This window comes from Perissodus microlepis, chromosome 2, assembly GCF_051167445.1.
Source record: "Perissodus microlepis isolate ML-2025 ecotype Zambia chromosome 2, ASM5116744v1, whole genome shotgun sequence".
Taxonomy (NCBI): domain Eukaryota; kingdom Metazoa; phylum Chordata; class Actinopteri; order Cichliformes; family Cichlidae; genus Perissodus; species Perissodus microlepis.
In genome coordinates this window covers 19,074,363-19,086,906 of record NC_140462.1, presented here as the reverse complement: position 1 = coordinate 19,086,906, position 12,544 = coordinate 19,074,363, and the positions used below count along the sequence as shown (strand labels likewise).

Sequence of the window (12,544 nt, the reverse complement as noted above, 5' to 3'; positions counted from 1 at the left end):
TGCAACATTAACATGAGCCAAAACTTGCCAGATCCCATTACAGCTTGTTGTTCCTGTTCTTGCAAAAAAACAAAAGGTTAAAGTACAGAAGAGCTATAGTTAAGAATATGTAAAGTGTTTTAGCCCTTACAATTGATCAGACTACAAAAGGAAATATTATTAGGTTTATGCTTTCACTGTTTACCATTACGTTTTGGCATCCCCCCCCCCCCCCCCCCCCCCCCAAAGGAACAGGCTGTCATGTTTTTAACCATTTAATTGAGTTCAAGTTGAGTTACTCAAGCATACGATACCGTTTGTTTGTCAAATAGCCAGAAATACCACAAAAAAAGGCATCGACACGGACTCTTTTTTTGAATTTCCTAAATAAGTGGACCACTCATGCTTACACGGATAGCCATTTTGAGCTTATTACTATGTTAATGTTCACATTTTGCTTAATACAGCAAAGAGTGAGAGATGGCACACAAAATCAGCAACAAGTGTGAAAACCTTTTTGGGGTACAGTCAACAAAAGGTATTGCCGCCCAAACCAACAGCGAGTCTAATAGGCATATCTACCCACCAGCAAATGATGGTTAGATTTTTATCATATTGAGTTGGAGACCCTACTGTAAATGCATTCTTTATACCCCCATGGCCACTGAAATTTAAGTCTTTCCAAAGTATAAGTCTAGACTCTCCAAATAACTGTTTTGTTGCTTGCAGAGATGACAAAAAGGAAAAACTTTTAACCTGTGTGTGTTAACATTTTACAGTTATTCATTGTGATATTGGTTTATTGTCAAATGCCTGAATATAACTTTGGTTATTTGTTAGCGGTTGCTCAGTGAAGGTCTAAATCAGGGGTGGGAACTCCAGGCCTTGAGGGCCGGTGTCCTGCAGGTTTTAGATGTGTCCTTGAAGAATACTATAACTGAGTGACTGACATTCACAAAGTCTATTTCCTGTGTCCATTCCTTTAAATTTCATGGCGTATGCCTCTCTCTTTTATCATTCATAAAGTCATACACAGTGGAAAGGTTTCTCTCTCTGCAGATCCTCACTAAGCCGAGCAGGGCCAGCCCTCTGATGTCAGTGCAAGCCCCAGCTGCCTATGTTGTCCCTGCACTATCCGCCCTACTGTAGCCCTCCTGAGCCTATGAGGAGCCAGACGGAGCCAAACAGGGAGGGGGGATTAAATCTGCAGCTGCCCTGTTGTTGTTGTGAGTGCTGGTTACAGCATTGTGATCTGATAAGCGACTTATGGATGTTGCTGTTGCTTAGATTGAGGCAGTATCTATATTCCCCTCCAGCTCTTCTCCTCATTCACAAATGGCAGGTGATCGGGAGGGAGGGGGGCTTTCATCTCTGGGGCCTTCGTTCCCATGAATAGACTGTAGCCGCTCTGTCTGCTGAAATATTTATGTGGCATAAATGAATCATGTTGAGATCTTTCTTTGGTGGCGATGAGCTGATATAAATGGCGCATTAGGCTCACTGAGTTATGAGACTGAGACATCCTGAAGTCCAGCGGTTTGGAACTAATTTGAGCCTAATAACAATGGTAAATAGCCTCAGGTTAAGGTGAACAACGTGCAGACTGAGAATGCTGAACTCCATGTTCTGCCTCACTCCTCTAGCTGACTTATTTGGGTACTTGTTCTGCATGTGTAAAGACAGAAGCAAACAGAATCAAAGTCAGTCATTTGTGTGTATCCTGTGCTGTTTTTCTTAACAGAGTTTCTTGACTGGTTTAGTTGCTATTTGTCTGTCTGTATGGGATCAATATCCGTAGCCCCCAGCTGCCTGCCCCCACCTACCCTGGGTGTGATTGAATATTTGCTTGGGAGCCGTGTTCTGGCCAGGTCACGTGCCTTCTCGGCTACACTTTATTGACAAGCCTTCAAGTCTCTTGCGCTCATTATTCTTTTAGAACCTATTTCTGGATGAACAAAAAGCCTTTTTACGTTTTCATTTACCTCTAGACTTGCAGTGCACTCTAGCTGATTGACTAATGGGCCTTTCTGAAGAATAAGTCATAGATCCTCGTGAGTCATCACTGTGTAATTAAGTATATAATAGATGCTGGCCAAAAGAAGTTCCACGATGTAGCAAAACTGTGATATGATAGCTTGATAATATCGGGGCTACAAGAGATTCGTTTGACGTCAAACATTAATAAGATACTGTTGCTAAAAATACATTTACTCCACAATAACTATTTCCATTTGATCATCTACTTGAAAACATGGATTAGTGCTATTTCTGTGCTATAATGTGCCTGACTGTCACAAGATGCAGTACTGGCTAATATACTTGACTATCGGGTCATTATGGCTCCTGTCACTGGGGCCATTATGTGCATTTTATCATTTTTTTGTGTTGACAGTCATGCCAGGAATAATTTTCCACCCCCAGCACTCTTGCCTGACCTGAGCTAATATAGTACCATCGGGAGGATTGTAAATCAGCAGGGGTTGGGCTTATCGTTAACCTATCATTAACAATGAGTTTCATTTGAAAAAACCCGGGATAAAAATTAGCTCATATTCAAGTGTGAAAGTTGTATAGACGTATAGAAAATAATTAGTCTTTCCATGCTTTTAGTATCTTAAATATACAGAGGCGATTGAAGAGGGATTTTCCTTGCCTGTCGGTTTCTCTGTGTCTCTGTAACCTGCAGCGCTTAGCAATAGGAATACAGAAACAGACGGGGGAAGACCAGTGTGTCTTGGCCAAGCCTTTCTGGGCCCAGTTTTTTCCCACTGGGCACCCTCTCCAAAATACGTGCCCCCTTGTGACTATTGTTCCACCCGTCTGTCTGTTGGCTGACACAAGCAATAATCCTGGCATCTGGCCTGCATCCAAACTCATTACGACACTCGGTGGCATTGATCCTTCCTCTGGAGGCTTCCCCTCCAGAGCTGTGTGCGAATCTCCTCCCACTGAGCTTTATTTAGCTCTTTGTTACTTTTTTCGCCCTCTTTTCTTTCTACGCCTCTTACATTATTTTTATGTTCAGTGATATGTGTAATATGGGGCTTCAATTAATAGTTGAAAGGTGCTGTTATAAACACAGATTAAGAATGATGCCCACAGTGAATATCCACCAAGTTCACTATTTATGGTCTCTGTATCTGTATTAATGTCAGGGTAGTTGAGCCGTGACATGCCTGCAGTTAATGACATTAGTGCTGAGAAAAAGCACGGTGTCCACCAGGGAATATTAAGAGTAGATCCCACTGAGACGTGCGGCTGTGGTTCAGTACATTATCTGCAGAGTGTGTGTGAACATAAGGAAAGAAAATGAACTGGATATGGTGGGGGAGGGAGACCATGCGGAGGCCTCTGTGGAGTAGCTGGGAAAAAGTTATTTTAATGACCTCCTCAAATTCTCATCCCCAGCTCCTCTGGATTGTACTGTTGGCCTTGTGTGCTACTTTTAAATTTGTCCATGGTTACAGTTCCAATGCCACTGTAGTAAAATTTTAATGCTTCCATTGTTAATTTGACCCTTGACCTTTAATTAAAATCCCCATTTCAAGTATAGTTTTTGCTCCTGATGTGATTAAAAGCTGCATATCTTCTGATTGGACCCAGTTTTCTCTCTATATAGAGCCAGCTCCTTGCAACATCACCTGAAGTTGCAGTATATTTTAAGGTAATGTCCCTGCAAGAGTGAAAACTGCAACAATTTCCTATGAGCAGCATTGACAGTGGGAAGGAAGAAGAGACCTTTAGCAGAACCAGACTCAGGGAGGGGCAGCCATCTAATAAGGCTGTGCAGAGACACAATGACATAACACAAATTATGGAACAGAGAAGTCAAAAGTTACTGACATTCAGTAGTGGCATATAAATGCATCAGGAGTGCTTGATAGGCCAAAGTATTTAGTTTACCTCCCAGTTTGTCGAGCCCACCCCACCACTTTCTCGCTCTTGAGCTACTTTTGCTCTTAAAGCCAATTAAAGTGTTCAACATGTAGCCTTTAATTGGATCAGGTGTGCAAGAATAGTAACCGTATCAAACCTCTTAAGGCTCGACAAGAACAAATCTTAACTCTTCTTAAGACTATGAAACATTCGTGGAACAAACTGGCTGTCATGAGAAAACAATCCGGTAATAATCAAGAGACGCTGCAAACTGAGAGTCCAAGTCTAACATTCTCTGTCGATTTACCCTGATATTATTAGGAAGATGAGACAAATTCATTCGTATCTCCCATAGGTGTTGAGAAAAGAAATACTTTGTCTAGATTTGGGAAATAATTTCTAATGAGGCTTGCTTTTTTTTCTTTCTGGTATTCATCTGACACTGTAAGCAGAGGACATTTCAGCTCATGATGCAAACCTTGGTTGCTTAAGTGTTTGACATATTAGTGATGTTTACTATAAAGTGTATATTTTGGATTAAAAGCTTGATTCATCAAACAGTGCAGCAAATAACACACTGTCCTGGCTTTAGTCTAAATTATGTTGATGTTGACATTTTACACCATTACTGCACCAAGTAAAATACAGAATAGGTATTCTTAGCTTCCTGTACAGTTGCTTGTGTCACAGTGGCTCAAAGGAGAGAGGAAGAGGACTTGGTTAAACAGCAGCATCACCAGCTGCAACTGGTGCATTGCAGCACCTGGTCTACCCCAGCACACTGGCTCCTGCTGCGAAGGCTCATTCAGAACACAGAGACGCAGCATCAATCACAGCTGCTCAGCCAGCTCCTCCGGCCTGTTATTCCACACAGGCCTTATGCTGCACTTACCAGCTATACTATCCCTGTCGTTTTCACTCTGTTGCCAGTGTAGAAGGTAATTCCTTGATAACCCAAGCTGCTTAAAGACTTAGCTTCTTCACTAACTTAACTTTTTTTTTTCTTGGTTGGATTTGTTCCCTGGTGTGTAGGCCATCTCTTTTTGGCATTGGTTATCGTTGAAATACCATTGAGCAGACTTCCTGATGAAATTGAGCAACATTAGTGTGGGATTAGTTCTACAAAAAGACACAAAATAAAGGATGTTGTAGCCATCCATCAAAGGCAAATATTTATATGATCAACAATAACTACAGACAACTCTTTGATTAAAGCATGGTTCATTTTACTCACACTTAGACCAACTTAGACTTGGACCAGCTATATTTATGTGCATAGTTTTAGTCCCCAAAGGCCTGCTTTGAACCAGGAAAAACATAATCACAAGTTAGCTATGCTGTGATTTCTTTCCCTGGTAGTCTCTGACACTGAGAATTATTTTTATGACTTTACAGGTGGTGATATAAACCCATAAACCTACAGTGCTATCTTCTAGCTACACTCTGCAAGCAGTATTATCTTAACTACAGCATAGTAAACATCCAGAAAGTCCTCCCATGCTGAAATTGCTTAATAATGTCAAAGTGCATAGAAATGGTTCCTTATGAAGACTAACATATAACAGAAAGAAATCGCTGTTTGCTGTAGCTTTTGCCAGTAGCTCTCTTCTCATCCAGCCCAGACTCAGTGAAGCAGCAGGCCTTTAAGTCAATGTCCTTTCCTTCACCTTTACTCAGTGTTGTTACTCATTGCTAAGTACCTGTCGTCCCAGTGTCACCAGGTGAGCTCTTGGCTGCAAATTCAGTTTTAGTTTTGGACCGAAGAGGCGAGGCCTACTTTCATGAAAGAGGGATGAACGCACATCCTCTTAAAGAGGAACCACCAAACCATAAAGTCCGTACAGGATCAATGAATCAACTGTTCAGGAATATTATGTAATGTTGTGGTGTTGCAGGTCTTTCAGTGACTTTTTACATCACCCATTCTCTGAAACTATGTTCTTTGTGTAACACATAGAACCGTGAAAACATATTTCAACAGGTGCTCTAAGTCTTTGTTGAGCTGACCATATAATTCTGGGAACAAAGGTCATTTTGGTAAAAGAGTATACAGTGTATTCTTGAGTAAATAGAACCTTTAATAAAACATATAAAAAATATTAAAATATAACAAAATATAATACTGGTGTTTTTGAGGGTGCCAATGTTTTTAGTATGCAGGAAAAACCCTTTTCTTCTTGGTGCACAAAAAATGAACTACGAGAAATCGTTAGTTTATTGCAATATTGTTTACATTGTTCATACAAAACGCTTAATAATAAACAGGAAGAGCATTTATTGACTTAAGTAGTTGGTGTCACTCTTAAACCTCCTGTTGCTGTGTCCATCCATGGTTTGTCACCTCACTAATCCAATATACTACCTATGCAGATCTGTTGCCTTGTGTAACAAGGCCGTGATGGCGAACTCCCAGCCATGTAAACAACTACGGGGGGCATTTATTTTTAGCCCTAGAGCACATGCTAAGGACAGAAAGTATAAGGAGGCGATGCTAGCAGTCACTCCTCAATAATCTATGTAAAGCCAAGTGGATCATTAAAATAACAAGTAGCTGTAATCTAAGATTCATGGTTTGTGTAACATGAGTGAGAAAGTGCTAAGTGAAAGGTGAGAGCAGAAAGGAAAATTAAGAGTGGTGACAGCGTGAAGTGTGACTTTGGAGAATGTGTTAGCATTCTTTGTTTTGACTTGACATTAAAAGAAAGACATACTGCAGACAGGGGCTTTAGGAGCAGGCTGCAGCTGGGGCATATCCAATCAGGGCTCTGGTTACAGCACCTCCTGACACTGGGTTTTGTTGTTCGTGCTTCCTGCCAGCTTTCCTCACTCCCTAGTTTGTGCCTGAGAATGGTCCTTCTTTCCATTTTAAACACTGTGGCTCACCTTATCTATGGTTGTGAAAGCTTTGCTCTCTCCTTTTTTGCCTCCCTCTAACACCAACACCACTGTATTCTAGGGAAGACTAGCCAGCACCCAGTGGATCACATGCATGCAATCTGAGAATCCAGGAGTACTGTTGACTTTGAAGTTTTACATTAGCGCTGCCCTGTGAGCATTGTTCAAGTCATTAATCCAGACATATCAATTAAAAATTAAGTATAGGGAAATGTGAACCTCAGAAACCTTAAAGTGGACCTCTCGTGCTCATTTACAGCTCTGTGTTTATGTTTTTTTGAGTCTGCTGGAGCTACTTGAGACTTTTGGTTCAAAATAATCCAGGTTGCTGGTTGCTGTGGCATCTGCGCTCATGTCAAGAACTGAGATGACCATATTAAAGATGTCCCCTGATACTCATACAGAAAAAGTACAAAAAAAGGCTGATAAGAAACGTTTAAAGCAGTCTGAAGCCTGAATTTTGGCTCTTTAGGGTTATGTAACCATATGTTGGCCTCATTCATCATTTGAAGCCTCGTTCTTGTCTAGTTTTATGATCAAAAGCTATAACAGCAAATATGTAGGACAGTAAGTAAGGAGAAGTATAATAGGTTCCTTTTTATGTCTCAGCTTTTTCCCCTTTCAGCAGAACTAAGAAAAAATACATATCAATACTTATCTTCCAGGCTACGTGATTCCTGTCAAATATTCTTCTGTACTACTCTCCAGTGTTTCAGTTTAAAAGGATCTTTACTTCAGCAGGACATTTGTTTTGTTTTGTTTTTTAAGTGTATTTACCTTATCAGGAAGGGGGCACTTTAAACGTCAACTGCTGCAAATATAAAGTTCAGGACTAAACCTCACTTCTATTTACATGTGTGAGAGGAGATGAGAGATGTGTACTTCCCATTTCCAGTTCTGCACTAAGCAGTTTCATGCTTTGTGCTTGATATTGCTGGCAAGTTCCAGGCTGCAACGTCCCTAGACGCATGATGCAGCATCTGCCTCCTGCATAGAAAGCATGCATTTTAAAGGCGTAAGCATTATACCCGTCTGCATCTGCAATGTGTTAGTCCTTGTTTTTAGTGGCAAAGTAAGATGCAAAAATGCCTTTTACAAATCAAAAATATTTAGTCAGGGTTTTAAAAACAACAAGGAAAAATGTGTTACACGCATAAGCATCTCTGCGACCCACATACAGCGCTCAGCGAGGCCTCGGTAGATTTGTTTTAGCCAACAGAGCTCCATCCCACTTTGCTGAACTTGGTACTTGGTGGGAGTCGAACAGTGCCTCGTTTTTCCAAAGGAGTGGAAAGAAGAATTGCATCCATGTGGGGACAGATTTTTCAGCACTAAATGTACCAAATCTGCTAATAACCTTCTTTTCTTTTCCTTGCAGAATAGTGTGTGATGATTAACTGAACAATGAATGGAGTTTCTGCTGTTCATAATTGAAAAAGTTTTCAAAGAATTTGAATTATATTGTATATTTTTTTGTTGCACTTAAGTGTCTCAGATCATCAGATATGACTGAAATGCTGTTTTAAAATGATAATTTCATTATTAAAGGAAAAAGTTCAATAGAAATATACCTGTGGTATGCCAGTGCTGCCTTTCTTCCTGTGTAGGTGAGTCACACTGTCCACACAGAGTAGGTGATTTCCTTTTCGTTATATAATAGGGTTTTTCTCCAAGTTGGTGTTTTACTGTGAAGGTAGTAATAAAAGATGTACTCTCAGTGACATGTCATTTGGCAAGCCTATTGTCTTTCCCAAGTACCTTCTCACTCCATTAGGATAACAATTTGACCATATAGTGCCATCAGATTATCACTCCCGAGCTGAGGCAAGTTTAGCATACATCACTTACAAACATCTTCTCAATGATTGTGTAGACTGCAGTGATTGTAGCCTATAGTAATAACAGTTTGGCTAATGTATTGTGCATTGTGTGCTAGGGGAACACACTTTGCAGTGCATAATGCATTATTTTGAATTCAGAGTGCAAAAATACTTTGCCTTTTGTTAATAAATCTGAAAAAAAAAGCTCTTGTATATGTGTCTAAAACCTCTAAAGCGCCAAGGTCAGCTAAGCTCTCTATTGATTTAGTTTGAGTTGGACTTTTTCTTTTCCTGACTCCGAAGGGTCCTTTGGGTGCGTTTCGACACGCACTAACTCAAACACTTCAAAACCCCTTTTTATCTCACTTTTATTTGTGCTCAAAGCAGACTTTTTTAACTTATCAAATGTCTTTTCCCCCATGCTGTAGGATATGAAAAGACAGAGGACGCATCAGAAAAGACATCCTTAGCTGACCAAGAAGATGCCCGGCTCATATATCTCAACCAACCACAGTTCACCAAATTTTGCAGCAATCGAGTCAGGTAAGGAGATGTTGAGTTTCTAATAATCATGGCTGCATCTAGCCTACAGTCTTAGAGCATACTTGTTGAAATAGGTAGTGGGCAACTTGAGCAGTAAGTAGAACCTAAGTTTGTCTGGTTTTAGATTCTGCAGTTTCATTTTTAGCTGCGAGCATGGTGATTTTCTTTTTTTTGAGTCAGAAGTCAACACATTGGCTTTTTCAGCTTTTTGACATATATCGCCTGCTCATGCTGCTTCATGATGAACCAGCAGCCAAACATGCTTTAACCCTAAATTAACCTGCAGATTTACAATCACATGATTTGATCATTTCCAAGTAGCAAACATTTAGAAGAATTTTCAGATCTTTGCAGCAGATACTGTGGAAATTTGGAGTAGAAATAGTTTCAGTCCCTTTGCAATCCCTTTTCTGGTGTGATTGCAAAGTAGAGGTGAGAAATAAAGCCTCAAAATATCACAATATTTCAAGAAAAATGAAACACTATTTCTGATGATATTTCTGAAAATACAGAACATTTTATTGACATTTATAACCTCCAGGCAGCAGCACTTGTAAATGTAAGTATACGAAGGGCATTTTCCGTTCTTCTTTTCCCATGATCTGCTGTCAGGCAATGATGACACACTACTTAATTCAAAGTATGAATCTATTACCACAAGGTTCCAGCAGCAGTAGTATTATACTGCAATAGTAGTAACACAATATTATATCTAATGACACAGCAGTACCCTGCTGCATAGATGTGAATAAATAGCAGGCTAATCTGTGGTACTTTACCTAAAAATCTTGCTTTCAGACTTCTAATATTGACTTCTGAATAAGCCATAGCTGAAACACTGTACAGATCCACTGCTCTTGTGCTGTAGAGAGAGTTCAGGTACAGCCATGACAGCACCCTTAGCCATATGATATTTGATACCTGCAAGATTTGTAATACTGGTGCTGCATCAGTGCATATACCCAGACTGGCCTGTTTATCTTCTTGCGTATCTTGGAGAAGTGGAGTGCTTTTAGCTTTAAAGGTCAAGATTGTTGGGTCAGGCCTCCCTCTGTCAAGGAGTATTACGGTTACCATTCCTGCTTCATGAACAGCGTGCTTACACAGAGACCACTATAAACTGAGCTGGATTAGTAAATAAAAAGAAGCAAACTAGGATGGAGCCCATTGTTACCTCAGCTTCATGAGTTTACAACATAAATTAGACAACAGTAAATATGAGGTATATTTTTTATTAGCACAGTTTGTTTTACTCTGTGAGGCCGATTCTCAGTTTCACAGTCAAAAATATCCTTTTCGTTTTTTAACTTTTATTAGTTCATTTTATTAATATCTCCATTACTTTTAGTTTTGTTATTACTTATAAAGACCATCGTCAGTGAGACAAAATACATGTTAAAATCTGCTTGGAGTACCATATGATTGATATTTGAATAACAGTAAAAAGCACTGGAGGTTTAAGAAATATGGCTTTTAAGATTGCATCAAATATAATAACATTTGCTGAAGGCAGTGGCCTGATGTTGTGTCACATCAACTCTAAGCCATCTAAGTGTTCAAAGATAAACATATTTTGGTCAAAATAGGTTAGATATTAATAATAATAAATATGGCATTATCTCAGCATTGAACAGCTTGTAGATTGACTCTGTATTCATGAAGGTTCGTCTTTGGCAGGTTTAGAAAAAGATTTATTTGTGCTTTAAAGCAGAGACCTGATTTGTTGCTGTCTCCAATGTTGCATGGTCTTTGACACATCTTCCCACTGCTTATATGTCATTGTCCACCATCACATACATATTTCTCCTGTTAGCTAATGAATCTGCATCATGGGTCTGCCGTCCTGTGTTAGGGTTTTAGTGAATTGTTTGTTCAGCTGCATAGTTTGTCGTGCAGATCTGGTCGTAACGGAAAGGCGAATAATTGCTGAGATGTTGACAGGCAAACAGGAGTGGCTGTGCAAACCATTTTCCTGTTGAGCATTCAGGAAATGCTGCTTTCTCTTTTGAGGAAAACAAGGAAAAATTAACATATGAATAGACGCACATTGACATGGGTCCAAACACACAGTGACCCAGACATGCAAATTACTTTAATTGTTTTGGTACGTGTAGCTTATTTTGTCTTACTTACCCAATTACAGCAACTACTCTTTACTGAGTAGGATTTATTCTTGATATATTTGGTGTTCTGTTATATAATATTTGAAATTTTGTGAATAATGAGTCAACTTAATTATATAATGCATGCGATGCCCACCATGCCCGATTCACTAATACTTTAATGTAAAGGTACTGATGTGGCGTAGACACTGAACATCTCAAGGATCTAAGAGGATATTGAGACATAATGGTTCTTTGTCCAACCAGTTTTGGACTTTATCCACAGTGTCTAAGCCAAGTCAAACATTATTAAAGCATCCTGTCTGAGAGTGCATTCATCTTAAAGAAACGATGTATTCATTATTATGCATGTAAGATATATAAGAAGGAGATGGAGAGATTTTATTAACCTGAAAAAAGTTCTATAAAAAAGCATTTCAGAATAAAATGTTAGGTTGTTTCCTGCAGCCACTTTATTCAAAAAAATTGTTTTTGCTGACATGAAAGCGAGACCTACTTATAAAAACGTGTGAGCAGGAAAACCAGTGAAGGTTTCACTGCATGCTGATGGACTGAGGGGATAGGCAGCTTCAGTGCTGTCACAGATCTGCTGACAAGTAGGACCACACAGTGTGGTGAATTTAAATAACTCAGAATTTGTACAATTACATGAAACTTGCTTTAAGGAAATGTAGAACACATCACTATACTAGCAGTAGTATAGTAAATATGGGAATGCCAAATATAAAAGGTAGAACAAAGCAACCAAGACCCAAGACACGAGCTTCTGGTTTCTGGGGAAGAGAGTGAGAGAGTTAGTACACTAGCTCTCTTTTTTTATCAGTCGGCTGTGGACAGGTGTGGTGCTCTCTGGACCCGCATCCACCACAAAACCAGGAAGAAAATGCAGATAAAAAATAAGCAGAGTGGGAGGGGTTATCACAGTGCATGACAGCAATGCTGAACAAAGGGAGATGGACTCAATGTGCTGTTGCTCAAAGCTATACAAGAATTATGAAAATATAAGAACACAGATAAGGGGCCCAAAAACCTTGCACATGTCCCGATCAGTTGTTACACAAATTACCTGCAGTCAGACACACAGTCCAGGGCAGCGTGTGGTTCCACTGATGGTGTTTTCCTAAATACTCTATTGTGGAATCCCAAGGCCGAAAAGCTAAAATTTCTGTTGACAAGAAAGTCAACACATTTGCAGCAGTTTTATTTGACGCAATCTTCACTGAGATATTTAGAATTTAAACTAAAATTCAACATGTCTGACTCTAATTCTTGAATGGTTATTCTGTGGTTAAAAGCTATGTAAACTTC

At 39.6% G+C, this 12,544-nt stretch overlaps 1 protein-coding gene across 4 annotated transcripts in view; it reads left to right on the top strand.

Annotated features, from left to right (window-relative positions):
- Positions 1 to 12,544, top strand: part of atp8a1 (ATPase phospholipid transporting 8A1) — a 116,199-nt gene that overhangs the window by 9,361 nt on the left and 94,294 nt on the right. For all 4 annotated transcript variants that reach the window (XM_084951842.1, XM_084951832.1, XM_084951852.1 and 1 more), the window contains exon 2: positions 8,999 to 9,113. In XM_084951842.1, coding sequence (XP_084807968.1) covers positions 8,999 to 9,113 — 115 coding nt within the window. The remainder of the gene's footprint in view (positions 1 to 8,998; positions 9,114 to 12,544) is intronic.